The following is a 22366-nucleotide window of genomic DNA, read 5'->3' as shown; positions in this document are numbered from 1 at the left end:
ACCGAAGTGCAGGACCCAGCACTTGGCCTTGTTGACCTTCATATGATTGGCCTCAGCCCATCGATCCAGCCTGTCCAGATCTCTTTGTAGAGCCTCCCTACCCTCAAGCAGATCGACCCTCCCTCCCAACTTGGTGTCATCTGCAAACTTGCTGAGGGTGCACTCGATCCCCTCATCCAAATCATCAATAAAGATATTAAACAGAACAGGGCCCAACACCGAGCCCTGGGGAACGCCACTTGTGACCCGCCACCAACTGGATTTCACCCCATTCACCACAACCCTCTGGGCTCGTCCATCCAGCCAGTTTTTCACCCAGTGAAGAGTGCACCCATCCAGGCCATGAGACGCCAGTTTCTCAAGGAGTATGCCATGAGAGACAGTGTCAAAGGCCTTGCTGAAGTCAAGGTAGATAACATCCACAGCCTTTCCCTCATTCACTAGGTGGGTCACCTGGTCATAGAAGGAGATCAGGTTGGTCAAGCAGGACCTGCCTTTCGTAAACCCATGCTGACTGGGCCTGATCCCCTGGTTGTCCTGCACATGCCATGTGAGTTCTCTCAAGATGGGCCATTCCATAATCTTCCCTGGTACCAAGGTCAGGCTGACAGGCCTGTAGTTCCCTGGATCCTCCCTCCAACCCTTCTTATAAATGGGAGTCACATTGGCAAGCCTCTGGTCCTATGGGACCTCCCCTGTTGACCAGGACTGCTGATAGATGATAGAAAGCAGCTTGGCAAGGACCTCTGCCAGTTCCCTCAGTACTCTTGGATGGATCCCATCAGGTCCCATAGATTTCTGAGTGTCCAGATGGCGTAGCAGGTCACTAACTACTTCCTCCTGGATGAAGGGGGGTATGTTATGCTCTTCATCCTTACCTTCCAGCTCAAGGGGTGGAGTATTCTGAGGATGACTGGACTCGCTATTAAAGACTGAGGCAAAGAAGGCATTAAGTACCTCGGCCTTTTCCTCATCTCTGGTTGCTACGTTCCCTTCTGTATCCATTAAAGGAAAGAGATTCTCCTTGGGATTCTTTTTACTGTTAACATATTTGTAAAAACATTTTTTGTTGTCCCTTACGATAGTGGCCAGATTTAGTTCTAGCTGAGCTTTTGCCTTTCTAATTTCCTCTCTGTATGATCTAACAAGATCCCTGTACTCCTCCCAAGTTGCCCGCCTTTTCCTCCAGAGATGATAAACTCTCCTTTTTTCCTTGAGTCCTAGCAAAAGCTCCCCATTCAGCTAGGCCGGTCGTTTTCCTCGGTGGTTTGACTTGCGGCACATGGGAATAGCCTGGTCCTGAGCCATTAAGATTTCCTTCTTGAAGAATGTCCATCCCTCCTGGACCCCTTTGCCCTTCAGGACTGTCTCCCAAGGGACTCTCTCAACCAGTGCCTTGAAGAGGCCAAAGTTTGCCCTCCGGAAGTCCATAGTGGTGGTTTTGCTGACCACCTTCCTTGCCTCACCAAGAATTGAAAATTCTATCATTTCATGGTCGCTAAGCCCAAGATGGCCTCCGACCATCACACCTCCCACCAGTCCTTCCCTGTTTGTAAACAACAGATCTAGCAAGGCTCCTCCCCTGGTTGGCTCACCCACCAGCTGTGTCAAGAAGTTATCTTCCACACACTCCAGGAACCTCCTAGATTGTTTACTCACTGCTGTGTTGTATTTCTGGAAAGTTGAAGTCCCCCATGAGGACAAGGGCACACGATTCTGAGACTACTGCCAGCTGCTTGTAGAATGATTCATCCGTCTCTTCAACCTGGTTGGGTGGTCTATAACAGACTCCCAGGACAATATCTGTCTTATAGGCTTTCCCTCTCATCCTCACCCATAAGCACTCCACCTTGTCATCACAGTCATGTAGCTCTGTACAGTCAAAACATTCCCTAACATAGAGAGCCACCCCACCACCTCTTCTACCTTGCCTATCCCTTCTGAAGAGCTTGTAGCCATCCATTGCAGCACTCCAGTCATGGGAGTCATCCCACCATGTTTCCGTGATGGCGACTAAGTCATAGCTATCCTGCTGCACAATGGCTTCCAGCTCCTCCTGTTTATCGCCTGTGCTGCGTGCATTGGCATAGATACATTTGAGCTGGGTTATCGAATCCACCCCTGACATCAGCATGCTGCTCCCAGGCTCATCTCCGGTGCACCTAGTTTTATCCCATTCCCTCTTCAAACCTAGTTTAAAGCCCTTTCTATGAGCCCCACCATCTCATGACCGAGGATTCTCTTACCCCTTTGAGATAGCTGGACACCCATCTGTCACTAGCAAGCCCGGTGCTGTGTAAACCTCCCCATGATCAAAAAAACCAAAATTCCACCAATGGCACCAGCCTCTGAGCCATGTATTAACCAGGTGTGTTTTCCTGTTCCTTTCAGTGTATTTCCCTGCCACTGAAGGGATTGAGGAAAACACTACTTGTGCTCCCGATCTTTCTACTAATCATCCCAGCGCCCTGAAATCCCTTTTGATTGCCTTTGGATTCCTCTCTGCAATCTCATCACTGCCAATCTGCACAACCAGCAATGGGTAATAATCAGAGGTCCGAACCAGACCAGGGAGTTTCCTGGTAATGTTTTTTACCCGGGCTCCAGGGAGGCAGCAGACTTCCCTGTGGGATGGGTCAGGTCTGCATATTGGGCCCTCTGTCCCCCTCAAAAGGGAGTCGCCTATGACAATTACCCTCCTTTTTCTTTTTTCAGAGGATGTGAGAATGCATGGGGCTGCCTGACTGGGCCTAGGCACCTCCCTAGATAGGCCTTCATCTACACCCTGATCTTTATTGACCTGGTCCTCAAGTTCCAGAGCCCCATACCTGTTGTGAAGTGGCAACTGGGAAGGTGAGGGAGACTGGGAGGGGATTCTCCTGCCTCCCCAAGCAGGGACCTGTATCCATTCCCCTCCATCTCTTAGGTCCCCTCCTGCCTGGTGGCAGGAGAAGCTCCGCTTCTTGCGGAGCCTCCATCTGCTGCCTCTGCCTCAGGGATGGTAGGGTGTGGGCCCACCAATCTATCTCCCTCTCACACTGCCTGATACTCCTCAACCTTTCCACTTCCTCCTTCAGCTCTACCACCAGGCTGAGCAGATCATTCACCTGGTCACACCTCACACAAGAGGTGTCCCCGCTGCCCTCCGTCATTTGTGATAGACTCAGGCACTCCCTGCAGCCAGAGACCTGGACAGCTGCATGTTTAAATGGGACCTCTGTCTGTGTTGCCATATTTTTCCTAACAATGGCTTTCACCCCAGTGGCAACCATACCTGGTTCTCCCTCTGGGCTGACACCCACCACTTGAGTAGCCTTCTCGAGCTGGGAAGATGGGGGGGCTGCGCCCTACCTGCACGAACTGCCGCGCCACGCCCTGTTTGCCCATCCTGTTCGCCGCGCTCCTCAGGGCCGTTCAAATCTCCCGCGGTTGCCCCTGGCAACGCCCACGCCGCGTCAGCCTCTCGCGAGAGCCGCCGGCTCTGGTCGGGTCCCTCTGCTCTTCCCTGGCGCTCCTGGGCCTCGGGAAGCTCCCTGTCCGCCTCAATCTAGCGCTTAGCCGCCGACTTACTGCTGCCGCTGCTGGCCTCGCCGCCGACTGAATGCTGCCGATCGTTACGCCGCGTTCAAATCTCCCGCGGTTGTCCCTGGCAACGCCCACGCCGCGAATCATCAAAGAGTTCCAGGAAAGAGTGATATTTCACTGGATGATGCTCTCTCTTCTGGATTAATATTTAGTGTGTATCCAAGCTTGCTGTTGATCTTGCTTTCTTACATTGATCTTTTATGGTCTTTCAAACTGATGTTTTGCCTTTCTTGTTCCAGTGATTTTTATTTTATTCAGTGGAGAGGTTTCAACACTTATAGATACAGTCCACTGTTGTTACAGTGTAGATCTGATAGAATTATAGTACTTGCTTTGCCCTAGGTTCTCCAATAATTTTGTCTGGATATTGTATTAATTATGTGGTATTCTCCAGTTGTTACTTCACTGTTCTTTAGCAAGTGTCAACCACTGCTTGTAACAGAGGAGGGCTGATAGCTATAATTAAGTCAGAGGCTGGTAGTAGATGCTTTGTCTGCTGCTGATCAGTTGAGGAAGGGCAAACATGTTTCTGGAAGTAGAGAACCCTCAATTTCAAAAGTTGTTTTTTTAATATTTTTTTTTATTTGATGTTTTGGCTGCCTTGAACACGAAGTGCTGTAATATCCCTTGATCAGTTTGGCCTTGCTTATTACTTCTGAAACTTTAAAGTGCTCTAAGTCATTCACTGTCTCAAATAGCATAGAATATATGAACTGATATCTGTCTATCTAGATATATAGATATAAAGCAGAAAAAATAAGATGAAGCTTTGACATAGGTTATATGAAATAAATTGTGTACAGTTTCATAGCAAAACATCTTTCAGTTGTGATCTCTTATCTCCCTCTGGTTTTGATCATACTGGTTAAGCACCATCATTATACCATACTTACATATGCCACCATACTTATATCAGAAAATGCTTAACTTTTCTCACAAATGTGAGACTTCACAGAATAATTAGTCTTCACCACCATTGAACCCCTGGAGGAAAACATGTTTGCATAGTCATCGTTACCTTCAGGATATAGACAGGTAAATAAGATAACATTTTTCTTTGTCCCATTTTGTGTAGTTATTGTGGAATTTTTTTCCTACTTATTACTGTCACAGTTAATGTATATGAATGGGTGAAGACTATACTTCACTAAAATACACATCTGTGTAGTTTAAACCACCTATTTTTGAGTTTACTACAGATACTATAGCATCTCCAATGCTTAGGTGTGATCCTCAAATAAGCTTGAAAGAGAAGGTGTGAAATAAATGCTAGAAGTGATTCATGAAGCAAAAAAATATGATCACAAATCTGATATTTTATAATTAGCAGACATATCTATTTCAACTAGGTATTTTTTTTAACACTGAATTTTTTGGGGTGGTAGATTAAGTCTTTACAAACAGAACACAACTAATTCTCCCTTATGCCTTCAAACTTTTGAGCCTTTAATGATTACAAAGAAAAGCTGCTGATTATAGAGTGATGTTTTTCCCTTCCTACTTCTTCATGAAGTAAAAAACCCAACTGTATCAAGACCCTAATTTTTCCTCTGGCTGCAAACACTGAACCTGAGGTAAACTTGTGTCAAGGCTTTAATGGTTTAGGGAACAAGGGGGTTTGGTTTGTGGGTTCTTCCCCCCTCCTCTGAGTTCTTTAGTAGATTTGCCTCTTTAAAAATTTAGAGTTGTTTAGTGGTGGAGAAAAATAAGCCATCAAAGTGTTGTAGATCACAAAGCAATCTTACATTGATTTGGTGCCTTCAGATGGTCTGATGTTGTGGTATATTATGAAACTAAGATTTTTCTGCTTGCTAGACTTCCCTGTTTTGTGGGAAGGGAAACAATGCTATACTTTGTGTTCCCTTTCACCTTCTCTGTATTGACCCCAATTATCCATGAAGAAGTTCTTATTTTGAGCAATATAAGAAAAGCACGTGTGCAACATCACATTTTCCTGTCTTTGGTAGTTATAACAGTGGACTCTCTTCTGTAGTACATCCTTCCTTTCCTTCATTACAGTTTTTCTGCTTGGTGAACTGATCACAAGATAGTTAGACAGATAAGGGGGGGTGTGTCTGACTATATAGATATATATAGATATTGCAGAAGAGTGGTGGCATAGAATACTTGTGCCTATCGTGCCGCACCTCTTTCCTAGTATTGGCAGTCATCTCTATTGTAGAACACCAATGCTAAACAATTCTTCATATATGTTTAAAAGTAAAATATGAACAAACAAGACAAATTTGAACCAAATCACATTGCGTAGTTTCCTACATTTACTTTAATGCAGGTCTCTTGGTTCATTCTGTTTTTTGAAACGTTATAATTAGATGTATACTCAAGTTGGTCAAATCAATGGTTTTGGGTGGGTAGGCTTTTTGGAGAGGGTTGTTTATTTGATACTTAAATATGAGTTTGACTATTTTGGCTTGGGACGTGAGCTGTGAGTTTAGCTACTTTAACTGACGTGATAACTGACTGGAGATACAACCTAACATTGTGATGTTGTACAGGCATTTGTTTATTGATGCATATTTCCAGTGCTGTGGATGCATGTGATCTTTTTACAAACCCTTCCTCCCCAACCCAAAATCTCAAGATCTCTCTTACAGAATAAAAGAATAAGTTAGGAAAACTAAATATGTGTGTTTTGCATTGTTAGGCCTTAAGTTTTGTTGCTTCAGAAACTTTGGAGACCTGAGCAAGTAAGAGTAGGTATGAAAACAACAGCCACTGTAAAAGAAGGGGCAAACAGTTTTACCAATGTAATGTATGCTATTTTTGAGGGATTTGAATGAAAAAGAGTATCTTATTTCTATATTTATATGAACCATTGCTGTGCTTTAAGCCCAGCCAGCAACTAAGCACCACACAGCCGCTCGCTCACTCCCCCCACAGTGGGATGGGGGAGAGAATCAGAAGGGTAAAAGTGAGAAAACTTGTGGGTTGAGATAAAGACAGTTTAATAGGTAAAGCAAAAGTGGCATGCACAAGCAAAGCAAAACAAGGAATTCATTCATTACTTCCCATTGGCAGGCAGGTGTTCAGCCATCTCCAGGAAAGCAGGGCTCCATCATGCATAATGGTTACTTAGGAAGATAAATGCCATCACTCTGAACATGTCCCCCCCACTTCCTCCTTCTTCCCCCAGCTTTATATGCTGATCATGACATCCTATGGTCTGGAATATCCCTTTGGTCAGTTGGGGTCAGCTGTCCCAGCTGTGTCCCCTCCCAACTTCTTGTGTACCCCCAGCCTAATTGCTGGTGGGGGGGGGTGAGAAGTAGACAAGGCCTTGACTCTGTGTAAGCACTGCTCAGCAATAAGGAAAACATCCCTGAGAATTAACTCTATCCTAGCCAAAAACTAACACATCAACTCACATGTACAATCTCTGCTTCCAGTCCTTGTTTTTTCCAAGGCATACATTCTTCTGTTTATATTCCTGTTTGAAGAGACTGCTGTTGGTGCTTCTTTTTGAAGTGGTGTGTTTTTCCACGGCTCTGCAGATCGCTGAAATTATAGAACAAAATGAGACAATATTTCTTTTTGTTAAAGGCTTTTTCATTTGTAAATGTTGGCAGTGGAATTCCTCTTGTGTCTTCACATGGGGCCTCTGAGGCTTGGAGAAGGTGTGGATAGCTCTGACTCAGCGAGTACATCAGCTTCAGTAGTATCTTTGGCATCTGGCTGTAGGTGGCTGGAGGATGCCATGCTGGAGCCTCTTCCTGTGGAAGAACCAAGAGGAGGTTATGGTGTCTCTTTTGTTGATTTGCCCATTTTGTGGAAATCCCCAGCGTGGAAATTGCAGTCTCTAAATGCTTTGCATTGCAATACACTTAAATATTCTTATTTTTAGATCGCTTTTTATTTAAATAACAGAGATGGAGTTTTATGGAAACTGTTAAGTGTTTTGATACATAATCAACACTGTAATAAAATCCTAGCAACATTAATGCATTGTTAAAAAAGGAAGTGTTGACATCCCACCATCTAATAAAGAGTTTTCTTCCATCCTTTTGATGGATGTAGAATCTGACTGTATACAGCCCGAGTGGTAAGATGTACTTCTGTTTAGTGAAAACATAAGTACAGCAGCTCCTGGACCTGTTGTCGTATAAATTAAACATATTGCGAAGTACTTGGCAAGCTAGCTGCTCATAGATGAAAATCCAAGTGTGTGACCTTTTTTCATGTTTTAGTAAGAAGAGAGGTCTCACAGCCTGTGACTTCATATAGCACAGTGGCCACAGTATTTTATTTTCTCCCTGTATTCCTAACATACTTTGTGTATGTTGAAATGGAGTCTGCTAAATGTGACTGAAAGACTTTTTTTGCACTTGGAGAAGAAAGTTTCCTGTTGCCAATCCAGAAGTTGAAATATAATTTCTGCAATTCAAAAAAAAATGGGTTTTAAACAAAAAGCATATTTTAATTTGGACTAAGAAAATAAATATTCAGTGCTTTTTTTGGAAAGTATGTATTTTTAGACCAGTTTCCTGAGGAAATGAAGCTTACATGATCATGTTGTCCGTCTGCATGTGTTGGTCCTTCCTGAAAAATTGAGCCTGTCATTTGATTTCAGCCCAACTTGAAACTTGAGGTAACATTTTCAAGATGATTGTTTCTGAATTTTGTGAAAATTGGTTGCGAATTAGAGGAAAGAGACCTAAACTTGTGCTCTTGCTGAGGAGAAAGGAGGCAGAATGTGGCTGGTGTATGTGGTCAGTAATCAGCTAGCTGGTTTGCACCATTTAGATTTGCTCTCTCCTGCTGAGGAGGAATATTATAAAAGCCATGGAGAATAGAGGGGACTGTTGTAGCAATGATTGAGTTTAGAGGAAGATACATTTCTATAGTAAGGTGAAGTTTAATAATTGCAAAAATTGAAGGAACTTTTTTATCTGTGCATTTGGAAACCTTTCCTTTTAAACTGTAGATAGAAGAGTTGGTAGAAACTGTGCTGGTTCTTTGTGTTGTATTCTGTCTTTAAATGAGGGATTTGAAATTAAGGTACATGAATTTAATCCTATTCATCAGAAAAAAATATTTAGATTTCCTATAGCTAAATTTTAATGCTCTGTAGAGGGTGGATTTTGTTATATTAAGCAAAAAATACCATCCCAATAACCTTTGTAAAGGTAAGGATAAGCTATGTTGTAAAAACACAATTGACACTTCAGAACTGCTGCTTCAAAATTTTCTGCTTCTCTGCAATGTAGGGCTGTGTTGGGTGACCAGTTTACAGGCTAAATTTTTAATTCATCCTCTGGGGTCTGTAGGTGTTTTAACCACACTTAATACCACTACTGATCTGTTGTGTTTAAAAGAAAATAAATAAATTCTCTCTTTCTCCTCTCTCTCATATATGTGTATACACACACACATATATATATATGCAGGTGTATATACACTTCTTTTTTTTTTAAGTATTTAGCAGCCAGGGGAAGTTTGAGAAGCTGCCCACAAGTATTTCTGAAGTTGTCTTGTTAGTTTTTAAATCGACCTATTTCTGTTTTACAGTGCCTGAAAATGACAACAAAGCGGAATTTGTTTGTGCGGCTGGTGCCATGCAGCTGTCTGCGAGGAGAGGAGGAAGCGGTCACTATGCTTGATTACTCTCACTGCAGCCTGGAACAGGTGCCTAAGGAGATTTTTACTTTTGAAAAGACCTTGGAAGAGCTCTATTTAGATGCTAATCAAATCGAAGAACTTCCAAAGGTATGTTGGGTGGTTTTCCTTTTAGTTATGTTTATTAACTCTGTTACTTCATCAGCATTGTGGAAGCTGATAGTATCTAGCTTCATGGTTCAGCTTTTAGGCTGCAGTTTGCCAAATAATTTCAAGTAAATGTTGGTCCCAAAAGAAGCAACCCTGGTAGAAGGAATGTTTATGTGTTCCAACTTAACTAGTTTGCTGTACTGAATTGGGATGAAACTGCTTAAACAACTGATTTAGCCCAAGAGAGGTACCTAGCAGAAGAGGCAGACTAATTTATTTCTGTGAAAGTGTCTGCTCAAATTGACTAACTGTATTCAACAAATTGCTGCATTATTTTGAATCTCTGATAACATATGAAGATTAGAAGAAGCAAGATTAATGTCTTGTTCAGATCTTTGTGCCCACAAAAGACAACTACAGTCCAAAGTATCTATTCACTTGAAGTCCTGCTTTCTTCTTTGGTACGTGACTGAAGAGATTTTCTGATTACTGAAGTTCAAAAACTAGAGAGCTGGAATGCCACTTTGATTACATCTTTATTCTAGAAATTAATATTTGTTGTTTGTTCTGAAATCTGAGGACAAACTGCACACTGAATTAACAGTATACTAGAGAAAAGAATGAAAACTTGTGCCAGTGAGATTTTTGGGAAATACAAAGTGATCATTACAGTAGACTTTTTTCCATTAATAGGTCCTACCTTGATGGAATTAAAGACTTAATAGTTAGATTAAAGACTTAATATTTAAAATTCTTTTGTCACAGTTGTGTGCAAATCTTCACTGTCATGCAGGACAACTGTAGAATGCTTTTTTAGATTTTTTGAAAGTTTCCTATAACCACTTCAGGTTTTGCTGGTTTGGATTTTTTGAAAGATAAATGAAACTAATAAGGAAATAACTGTCAAGTTACTATCCTGAAATTGCTTTATCAGAAGCCCTGGATTCCAGTAAAGCTGACTTAAACCAGCTGATTGCTTTTGAAACTCCACCCTTAAATGCTCCCGAGAAGCCATCAATGAAAATCCATATTTGTACTTTGAATAAAGCTAATAACATATTAGTTAAAACTAGACATTTTGTCAAAGTCTGTTACAGTGTAGAACTTCCACTATTTTATTCTTGTCTCTTCCCAAGCAGATATTTCTTTACTCTAGACTTAGACACTTTAGGTTTTAGTAGCTTGCTTCTAAAGACTTTGTATCAGCCTTTGATATTTTTTTCAGATGATTTCAGAACTTCATTCCTGTCTCTCATTCTTTATTAAAGAAGAATAAAATTGAATGCTTAAAAAACAAAATAAAATACCTTTCTTAGCCAAAACAATAAATCTTCTGAACTCTTCTTGCATTAAATTTCTAATTTATTTCCCAAATCATAAGAACTAAGCGAACATCTTCCAAACTGATAATTCTCTAAAAAATTCCTTTTAGTAATCTTAAGAGGAAGAAAGACTGTACTGTAGCGATCAAATGAATGCATGTTGGCGCTCTAGACCAGAAGAGGCTGTTAGTCTGCTTTGTCTTCCTTTTCTGTTACATGCCGTTTGATTTCATTAATCAGTTCCTATATGAAATCCAGTTTTGATACGTGAGTAAACTGAAAGGTGGGCAGTCTACCACTTGCCTTGGTCTAGTCTAAGATTAAATTATCCGCACAATTAGAAAGATTGCTTGAACTTTTGCGTTTTATTCCTTTTTGCTTTTCTTTGCTGGACGCCAGGGACCTGCGATACCCTACAGTTGCTTCATCTTAATGTACTTGTACATTGTAATAAATCATCCTTATAGGCTTATTTTTGAGAAGCTAAGCATTCTTTTCAGCTTTTAAGTCATTTTGGTCATTATTTTTTGCTACCTTTTCAATTTTCATAAGGAAAAAAACCCACCACATGTAAATTCAAATACTGTAAAGGAAATAAGAAGAGAGATTAGGGAGTAGTAAAGACATAGTAAAAATGTTTTATTTAGTCATTTGATAGAAATTTAATTCTTAAAACTTTCCATAGAAGGTCTGTAAGGGAAAGCCTGTAACATTTGAAATGATCCTAGCTGATGATCCTGCACTTCGGTCACAACAACCCCATGCAATGCTACAGGCTTGGAGAAGAGTGGCTGGAAAGCTGCCCAGCAGAAAAAGACCTGGGGATGCTGGTTGACAGCCAGCTGAATATGAGCCAGCAGTGTGCCCAGGTGGCCAAGAAGGCCAATCACATCCTAGCCTGTATCAGAAATAGTGTGGCCAGCAGGAACAGGGAGGTGGTTGTTCCCCTGTACTTGGCACTGGTGAGGCTGCACCTCGAGTACTGTGTTCAGTTTTGGGCCCCTCACTACAGGAAAGACATTGAGTTGCTGGAGTGTGTCCAGAGAAGGGCAACCAAGTTGGTGAGGGGCCTGGAGCATAAGTCTTATGAGGAGCAGCTGAGGGAGCTGGGGCTGTTTAGTCTGGAGAAAAGGAGGCTGAGGGGAGACCTTATAGCTCTCTGCAACTACCTGAAAGGAGGTTGTAGTGAGGTGGGTGCTGGTCTCTTCTATCAAGTAACTAGTGATAGGACAAGAGGAAATGGCCTCAAGTTGTGCCAGGGGAGGTTTAGATTGGATATTAGGAAAAATTTCTTTACTGAAAGGGTTGTTGGGCATTGGAACAGGCTGCCCAGGGAAGTGGTGGTGTCACCATCCCTGGAGGTATTCAAAAAGTGCGTAGACAAGGCACTTCAGGACATGGTTTAGTGGGCATGGTGGTGTTGGGTTGACGATTGGACTCGATGATCTTAAAGGTCTTTTCCAACCTAAACGATTCTATGATTCTGAGCCAGAGTTTCAAGCTGTGTATGCCTTTTCCCTAACCCAAGAATACTTAGTCTTTCAACTGTGAAAAAGGCTTCTAGTTAAGCCATCCTTTCATATGAAGGGTGCAGTACTTCTTAGGCTGTCTCCAGCTTTCTGAAGCCCGATTAAGAAATTCCCACTCTTCTCCTTTACTCTTTGCCCCTCTGTTGTGGTTTAACCCCAGCCAGCAACTAAGCACCACGCAGCTACTTGCTCACTTCCCCCCCACCCAGTGGGATGGGGGAGAGAATCAGGAAAAAAAAAAAAAGTAAAACTCATGGGTTGAGATAAGAACAGTTTAATAGAACAGAAAGGAAGAAAATAATAATGATAATAACAATAACAAAATTACAATAGCAATAATAAAAGAATTGGAATATACAAAACAAGTGATGCACAATGCAATTACCACTCGCTGACAGATGCCCAGTTAGTTCCCAAGCAGCGATTCACCCCCCCTGGCCAACTCCCCCCAGGTTGTATACTGGACATGATATCACATGGTATGGAATACCCCTTTGGCCACTTTGGGTCAGCTGCCCTGGCTGTGTCCCCTCCCAACTTCTTGTGCCCCTCCAGCCTTCTTGCTGGCTGGGCATCAGAAGCTGAAAAATCCTTGACTTTAGACTAAACATTACTTAGCAACAACTGAAAACATCAGTGTGTTACTAACATTCTTCTCATACTAAATCCAAAACACAACACTATACCAGCTACTAGAAAGAAAATTAACTCTATCCCAGCTGAAACCAGGACACCCTGGTGTCCTTATTCCTCTCATGCAATTTGCCGCCCTTTGTATGCCATATCACAACTGGTTTTGGGCTGTCTTGTCAACCTGATCGCTGAAATGGCCTGTCAGTGTATGTGGTTGGTATTTGGGGGGGGGGGGGGGGGGTGTGTGTTTTGTTTTGTCGTTTGTTTTTTTTTAATTGCCTCCAATCTTTTCAGAACCCCAACGTACTTCAAAAATTGGTTCTTACAATATAGCTCCTCAATTAAGTTGACTGGCCGAGGGTGCAGCATGAACAAATTGTGATGGGGAGAAAGATGGTGGTAGAGAAGGACTTCACTTTACCCGAAAAGCTGGTGTTGTCTCAGTTTCAAAAGTGACTGGGCCTTTGAAATGCTTTCATCTTGTGTACGAAATCACATCTGAAAAGGTACCCTGTTTATCCCAAGTGCCACAGTGTGCATTTGAGCTGAGAAGCTCAAAATGCAGCAGTTTCAGTTTTCCTGCTCACTTTGCTGTTAGGAAGAAATGGGCATTCTGTAGTAAAATAGAGCTTAATTATATGACTTCTCGTGTTTACTACCAGTAATGATGATCTACTTAATCACTGAATATGCAAACATTAAAAAACAACAAAAGGAACAACTACGAAGTCAGCACCCTATAAAACTCCCCTTCCCCCCCCTTTTCCTTTAGGGGTCTTGCAATTCCTTGTGCTGCATTTGTTTTCACCTGACTAATCAGGGAAATTTCTAATGATTCCAGATTATTGTTTTCAGGGATGAGTTTTAAGTATATATTCTTGCTTGAAGTATTAAAATAAAGGAATGGCTCCAAAACAAATGAGCTCATCAAAGTTCTTATTCCCATACAATATCCTAAGGTAATTTTAACTCTTCAAAGCCTTAATGATATCAACTAGTTCTAACAGGTGCACATTTCTGAGAAAATGGAAACATCAGTAGGCAAGTTAGAGCTCATTCCTTGAGCTGTCCATCTTGCTAATTTGTCTGCTTTATTCTGGGGTGGTATATGCAAACATTAAATGAATGGGGCTTGTTCAGTGATTTGTGGTTGAAATAATGGCCTCATAATTGAGAAAGACCCAAGAAATTTCAGTTGAACTAAACCCATTGCTAGGACATTGATTGGGATAAATTTTTTTTTTAGTCATAGAAGACTTCCTGGTTTTGTCTGATCTTTTCTCAGAATTCCGTAAGAAAAGAACACTAAGCCCAGGTATTTATGAATGATCTTATCCAAAATTCTTGGGAAAAGAATATTTAATCATAAATTGTTCAGATGAAACTTTTCATCCACTTTCTTACAGATATTTATTTTGTGCTATCTGTAAGCTTTGAGGATCATTTGAGGATTTTTTTTTCTTTTGTTCCAGTAATATTACTTGCCCTATTTTGTCAATTTGTAAAGCTTTGGGTAAGAATCTCAACATACCTTGCATATAGGAAGAGATCTGGCTCTGAGTTAATATTTGATACAAATTATAATACACATATATACAGAAGAGATTATATAGTTTGTATATCCTTAGATCAAACTTTCACTAGTTTTCATCATAGTTTTGTTGGATTTTGGTGTACTTGAGCTAAGAAGCAAGGAAGGGGAAAAACCCCAAAACTTCTTGTAAGATATAATGGAATAAAATTTAAACTTTTAGAGAAGATAAAATTCTGTGTTCCAGAACTATTTGACTTTTAAAAATGTATCTTTTTCATTTTGTTTTGTTTTTTTCTTTTTTGAAGAAACTAATTACTTCTGGGCATGGCATGTTTATTATAGAAAATATTTTGCGATGTTTGCAGGACTATGTGTTCCTACAGGTCACAATTTCTGAGATACTGGAAGGAATTTGTAGGAAGTGTTAAGCATAGCTGCTGGCTTGTTGTGACCATTTGCAGTTTTTTGCTTTCCTAAGCATCGTAAACTTAGTCAATTTTGAATAAAACTAGTTAAATAAATAAAGTTTTCATAGCCAAAGACTTTAAATAGTCTGGCCTTCAAGCTATAAGGTCAGAAGTTTAAAGGGTTTAAAAATAAAAGCTATATAGAGGAAACGAAGAGAAAGTTTCATTCACTTTTTTCTTTGTTTCAACAGCAACTTTTTAACTGTCAGTCTCTGCACAAGCTGAGTTTGCCAGACAATGATCTAACCACATTGCCAGCATCCATTGCAAATCTCATTAATCTCAGGGAACTGGATGTCAGCAAGAATGGTAAGTCACTTCTTATATTGGGGTAGCTAAAAGGCAAATCACCGTTGACTGTACAAAGATACTAGTGAAAGTATAATTTCTAGAAGCTATATAGCTAGTAAATTTTAAATTACTACTCTAAATCACTGCTTAACATAAAGGATGCTTTTTTATGATCTATTTGTTTTTAATTATCTCTATCAAATTGGTTTGTACTTTGAGGTGAAAATATTTCTATATTATTTCAAAAATGCATATGCTCAAATTTATTACTTTTAGTGGCTTTCCTCATGTTTCACTATACTGAAGAGAGTTTGCAGAAGAATTTGTAAAATTTTGCTGGATTCTCTGTTCTATTTGGTTTCATAAAAGAATTGTTTTCAGTTTATTTTAATGAGCTGTCTGAAAATTGTAGTAGGACTTGGCTGCTGTGCTGTCAGATGGTAACCTCTGTTGTATGGGGAGAAGTAGTGACTATGGACAATGACTGGTTCACTTGTCTGACTTGTTAAAAATCTTATTCTGTGTAAGTCAGCCTTTTATAAGTTATGAAACATTGTCAGCCAAGTATTGTATGCATGGGGTCTATTAAGGGTGATGTTTTGGCAAGTTGGCAGATGCATGCAACTGTGAGGAAATTGAAATAATTTATATTGTCATTAGACTTGTTTGTGTGGCTTATTTGGGGGGGAGGGAGGAAATTCAGTCATGCTAATTGATGAGCATATAATAGTCTTGTCTTACTAATTCAAAGTGAAGTTAGAGGACCTCTCCTTGAAATCTTATTTGAAAATAAGGATTATTTAAATATGCCAAAGATTTTATCATATCAAATTCATTGTTTTATTTGGACAGCTAGCTAATTATGACTCCACAAAACTAAGTTCTGCTTTATTAAGAAAGTATTCCGGTTGTTGAGGTGTTGGCATTCTCCTTTATTGTCCATTGTGGCCTGATCTATACTTAAACTGTTACTTTATTATTTCTGCCTAATGAACACAGCATTTAGTGTGATAAATTGACCTTATTGTCACTGCTCTGTTCCTGGTACAAGTGGATTAATAGTCTGTCTTGAAGAACACTGGTCTTAAACTTTCATAGTGACACACAACAGAGAAAGGATCATCTTTTTGTCCTAGACTGAACTGTTAAAAGGATTAACTGTTTCCAACACAAGTTCACAATGCAGAAGACTTGAAAGCAGCAAAAGGGGTTTTGAGTTCTAGTGCTGGCAAATTCCTTAGCTTATGTACATAAATAGGCAGCTGGTCACTTACCAGCTAGAGAGTTAGTTGTCCGTCCAAAATTGCATAACCTTTAGCTAAGCCTTCAGAAAGCTGCTGAAAGAGCACTTGTTCCTCTGAGGCATACAAAGAATTTAAGGAGGCAATAGCTGAATGATACGCTATCTCAGTAAACTGTGAAACTGTTTTCTAGGGGTTGTTTTGTTTTTAACACTTTTCAAAGAAATGATAGATCACAAACTTTAGACTATTATCATGTGCCTGTTCTCAGTCTTATCATGGTTTGGATAGCTTCTCTGCCTAGTGTTGCACATCAAAAATAATCCTGAGATCACACGCTTATTTACTTGGGACATCTCGTCTCCCACCATTTCTGAAAGCTCTGTAAAAATTAAAAAAAAACCACCAAACAAACAAATCAGGGTCCCTGTTTGTCCCTGTTGGACAAGGTAAGAAATAGTGTTGTTTATTCTGGCTCCTAATACATTTGGTAATATTTGAGACTTCAGTTTGTTGGCTTAAGTGCCTTTTCTGTTTAGCTATCTACTGTTGCAACCACAGAACATTTACTTTTTTTTTTTTCTTGATAACTGCAAGCCTATTCTCTTCCCTTGTGTCTCCTTTTTCTCTTGGTAAGAATTTACAGCTCAGTTTCTTACTGTCCATGATTGTTGTGATGTTCCTCTATAATAGAGCCAAATACAAGTTTTTTTGCTAGTTTTCCAAGACTAGTAAAACTGATTAAACATCTCTGATTCTTCCTTTTTCTTTGTTAGATATTGAAATAATACAGTGTGAAAGCAGTGGACTTTGTGGGAAGCACAGGGGTTGCTTTCTCTTAATTTATTTAAAAAAAAAATTGCAGGGGATTATTCACCAATCTTAGTAAAGGATGATGAGAGATGCCAAATTCTAAAATATAGTGTGTTTTTCAGATTCCTGCAGTTGTGGCAAATGAAGGTGATAGTTCCTGTATTTTTCTTGTAATATATTAATATACCATAAGTGTTTTTATTCTGATGTAGGTGGAGCTGAAGCATGGAGTGCAGATGCTTTTAGATCAAATATGCATGTAGTTATAAAGGTTGTATTTTAGAAGGATAGTTAGAATTTAATTTTCAAATACCAGTACGCATGAAATATGATAGGGTTTTCATATAAGATAGTTGAGCTGTTTATGGCACAGGCATAATGGAATATATTGACCAAAGAGAAGTATTTCATTTTCTAAAGAGCTGATAGAAAAATGAATGAAGCTTCAATTTTAAAATGTGGTCAGGTTACCTCATTAATTGCAGAGTCTGACTCTGCAGCTAGCTCACACAGGATAGAGGGGAGACCTGTTGCACAGGAGAGCATCCAGCTTCCCAAGTAGAACTACACACACATATGCATAATATTTGTTTTGACATTTAGATGAAAAATCAAAATTACAGAAATTCTTCAAGATAGCAGGTGCTTTACATAAAAGGTTTTAGTCTAAGAAAGCAATCTTTATGATGTTTTAATAGCTCATAAAATGTCTTGCCTTTTTCATTTCAGATTTAAATGTCTAATTTAACATATACAATATATAAAACTGTATAATAGAGGCATGGCAGATGTGCAAATGTAGATAATTAATAATATTTAATCATATTTAATCAGAACAAAGATTCACCTAGTCTAGTGTCTTGTTTCCAACAGTGGCCAAAAGCAGAATCCTAGGGAAGATTTAGTAAAGTACAGAAAAGCCATGAGACACACATGTTTCCCTGTATGCTCCCAGTGTCCAGCACCTTTTGTTATTGGGCCTTCTTGAGCCAGACGGTGGAGTTTTTATTCAGTAGTCTTCATTTGACTCCTCTGTCAATATATCTAGTCTTTGCATGAAGCAATGGATATTTTGAGGCATGTGCTGAATTACAGAATACAAGCCTGTAACAGTTGTATGTTCTGGAGCATACAGAGGTCTTTGTACAACTGTTTGGTTGGGAATGTTATTCATGACTGCTGAAGAGGTCATGGCATAGATGTAGCCTAAAATATCAAACTGCTGCCATGTGTGTGGCAAGCATGGAATAGAGTTAGTTTTAACTCTGCCTCTTGCCAAGACTAAAGGCAATAAATTCTGTAGTTTTTTGGAACTAGTGAGTTGTCCTTTTATGGCATTTTGACTTGATTCCCAGGACTGTTGTGAGCCCTTAATATCAAAGGTGTTCCATTACTTCTTTCCAGATACGCTTCAGCTTTGGAGCTTTTACCTGAAGCTTGATACTGTCCTCATCACAAAGATGAAGTGATTCTTGAACAAATGGTACAATAAATAAACTGCATTCCTATCCCAGAAATTACATCCTGCATTGTATAAAGCATGAAGAGATGCCCTTTTCTCCCAGTCCTACTGTGTTGCATCCTAAAGAGAAGTTGCAACATAATTTAAGGCTTACGTAGAAAAACAAGTGTTTTATTTATGAAGCTAAAGGAAAATTTCAATTTATTTTTTTTTTAATCCTTTATGGCCAAGTTATTTATATATTGGCAGTTGTACAGGAAAAAAAACACAAAAAAACCCAAACAAACACCAAGAAACCCTACAACAACTCTCTTCATCACCGAATTTGTCTCTTTCAGGGTTTATTAACCTTTAGGGGAACAGTCATTTCCTCGTGGTTCTGGGATGCCAGCCTTAGTCTGCATCTAGGACAATGTGGAGGACTGTCATGGAAATGTTTTTACCTCCTCTTTGAAGAAGGGGAAAGCATGCATGTACAGTGTATGATGACGTTTATAAATGGACAGAAGAGTTAGCTTTACAGGTTACTAGAACCAAGTTATTTGAAAGGCTGAAGCATACGATGAGGTGACTGCCAGGGAAATCAGGCTTCCCTAGAAGCCTGGGAAATGGACTTGTGTCTGTGGAGCTAGCATAGTGGGAAGTGATGAGACAGTCCATTTTTCCTTGCTCACAGGTAGTGAAAGAAAAAGATTGAATTTTTAAGTTCTATATTATTCAGGCCTTTGGAGGATTAAATAGCAAGATTAGAAAATAACTAGTTAAGACCAAAAGAAACATGGTGTTTTAGAAATAAAGATATCTTTAATAGTCTAATAGATATTAGAGTGGTTCTCTTTCACTGCAATGTTACAGCAAATTTAAACGTCAGTTTGTCAGTCTGTATTGCAGGGAATCTTAATGGAAAAATACACAAACTAAAACCAATAAAACAAACACACACTCCCCCCCCAAGCATATCTGCCTATAAAATTTAAGTAATTTTTAAGTATTTTGTTAACAGATGCAAATTCAGATCAGATATGTTTTCTTCAGTGTTTTAAAATCATCTGCTGATTTGGCAAACTAGCTTTAGTACACTGTGTGCCAGAATTTGGGGAGTTGGAGAACAAGAATTCAGGAGAATATCTAGTCTTATGTTGCCCATCTGGTGCATTTAGGAGTATCGTTTTTCAATTAATTGAGAATTATTCATAATTAATAGGGAGACAGATCCAAGTTTTATTTTCCACACAGAGAAGAGAGGAAGATCCTGAATACAGAAATAACTTGCTGTAAATTTGCTATTTCTCCCCTTATGTGGGGGGCAGGGGGTGGGCAGGCAGGCAGTGGACACTTTGTTTTGTATCATCCATGATAATTGATCTTCTGCTGACTCCTGAGTCTGTAGCTTTGCAATATAATGCATCATCATATAGAGGTCATAAATTTATCCTAAATGTAGGCAGCTATTCTATTAAAGTTCTTTATTCAAGTGTTTATAGTATAAAGTGCTTATAGTATTTTTTTCTTAAATATATTTGTCTGTCTTATGAAAGATACTGAATAGGACCTGTCTCTACAGAATAAAATTATCTCTGTGTATAAGAGAGGATGTGAACAGAATGGAATTTCAATGCAGTTAAGGTCTTGAATGGGGAATTTGAGTGTACATATTTGAAATTCTGAAATAAGTTTAATACAAATCTATTCCTGGACTTAAAGAAATTTCTGTAACACAGAAAAGACATTGTAGAAGTAATTATGAGTTTTTAGATGTGCATTTGCATGTAAAGGCAGAATGTACCTTTATTTTTTGTAAAGGGATGTGCTCTGAGTGAAGGTCATTGTGTATCAACCAAAAGTGACTGGACAGACAACACTGAATTTGCATCCCAGGGTGGTAGACGATGGGGGGGAAAAGCAAGATAGCTTTAAGTGTTTGTTACACTTTAGTTTCAGGTTACTCTGGGGACTTGACAACACTCCAGCCATGAATTAGACATAGTTGAGAACCACCTGAATCTTGGCAATCATCCAAGACAGCATTATAAACAAAACTGCTGCCCGCAACCTTCCTAGTGTTCCACATTTTGCAGTTTTACCCTGCCCTTGCATGTTTAGGTTTACGGAAATTAGTGTGTCAGGCATGTCTTCAAGAAGCAGCATTATTAGCTATCCTTTCTTCCCCCCACACCCGCACGCATAAAAGGTATTTATGAACCTGTCTTGCTACTCAAACTCTTTTACATTGTGTAAGGAACATAGCTAGAGCAGACCTAGAGATACCTTACTCTAAAAAAATAAAGCTCTTCCAAACAGTTTGAGGATGAACACTTGGAAGACTCTTGTGGGCTTGCTGGGGTATCCTAGTTGTGGCAGTACATGTGTATACAAGGAATAAAAAACCCAAACCAAAACCCCACAAAACCAACACTAAACCCCTATGACTGTCCTCTTGGTTTCTCTGCCCTGCATCAGCTCTGATAATTTAGCAGTGCAAGTTATTATTGTTGGAGAAAGTGATGAGGAGGCATTATCCATTTAAACAGATCAGGAGGCTAACATAGAAGATAAAACAGGATTCATTACTGTCTGAACTTCACAGAATTGGCATGAGTTTTTAGCTTTCAGATTAAAAATTTAAAATTTTGAATTTCACAAGTGCTCTCAAAACAAAAATTTTAGAAATACTAAACTTGACTCAGACTTCTAATGGGTTCAAAGCAACATGAAGATGAAAAGCTTATTTTTGAGAGCCAACTTTGTAAATATGGCATACATGTGAGCATAGAATCTTTATTTTTTTAAAATGAGAAATGCTATAAAAAAGCAGTTTGCATCTTAATGCTGTTGATTTTTCCACATGCGGACGCTTATTTTGCAGAAGAGCCTTTTGTCTTAATTGTGAGTAAACATTTTATTACTATATAAATGTATGTAGTTAAGTTTCTGCCTCATTAACAATGCACACCAAATATATTGCCAATACTGTATTTTATTGTAAATTTAAATATATTGTAATAGTTATCACAACCAATAAGAGTACATTTTTCTTTAAATCACATTAGATAAAGCTTAAAAATCTCCCTATGGAAGTATTTCCCTTTTTTTCTTTCTTTTTTTTTTTTTAAATGAAAATACTGTTTAACTTGCTCCTGTCAGATTTGTAGCTAGACTGACATTTTTGCATTAATCATTACATGGACTGTACAAATGTTATCTCTTTTCCCTTCCAAAAAAAACTCCAAAGAACCCTCCAAATAAAGATTCAACTTCCATTTTTCATTGTGTAAACTTAACAAAGCAGCCCCCACCGTAGTCATAGCTTACAAACCTGCAAGTGACCATAGTTAAAGAGAAGGCAAATGGGAAAGGAAACTTTAAAACTTTCAGAACATGTAGAATTGGAGAAGAGGACTTTGTAAAGTGAAGATGGAGAGGTGAATCTGCTTACTAAACTATAAGTAGATACTTGTCAAGCAAAGGCGCTTCAAATAAAAATCAGGAAATCCAATGGAGTTTGTTTTCAGAATTTTGTAAACATTTTGTAAGATTTTTTTTTTTTAGATTATTGATTTCCTTGATAAAAGCAAATGTTTTTAATAAGGGAACTTTTCTGTGTAAACAAAGTGGAGGGAGTAGAGAATGAAAAGCTATGTAAATGTATTAAAATATGTGTTTTATTAAATCTATAACAAGTTTAATAATGATAAGTTAAACCTATTGTCCCAAAACGGGGTTCTTCACCCAGTGTGCAAAGAGCCGATAACACACAGAGCTGAG

The 22366-nt window shown here is 39.2% G+C and overlaps 1 protein-coding gene across 9 annotated transcripts in view; it reads left to right on the top strand.

Moving 5' to 3' along the window:
* LOC138683432 (erbin-like) overlaps nt 1–22366 on the top strand; it is a 160885-nt gene that overhangs the window by 36285 nt on the left and 102234 nt on the right. For all 9 annotated transcript variants that reach the window (XM_069775181.1, XM_069775178.1, XM_069775175.1 and 6 more), the window contains 2 exons: nt 9112–9309; nt 14986–15103. In XM_069775181.1, coding sequence (XP_069631282.1) covers nt 9121–9309; nt 14986–15103 — 307 coding nt within the window. In that variant the 5' untranslated portion in view covers nt 9112–9120. The remainder of the gene's footprint in view (nt 1–9111; nt 9310–14985; nt 15104–22366) is intronic.

The sequence above is a fragment of the Haliaeetus albicilla genome, chromosome W (assembly GCF_947461875.1).
Source record: "Haliaeetus albicilla chromosome W, bHalAlb1.1, whole genome shotgun sequence".
NCBI classification, from domain to species: Eukaryota; Metazoa; Chordata; class Aves; order Accipitriformes; family Accipitridae; genus Haliaeetus; species Haliaeetus albicilla.
This window is presented reverse-complemented; position numbering and strand designations above follow the sequence as displayed.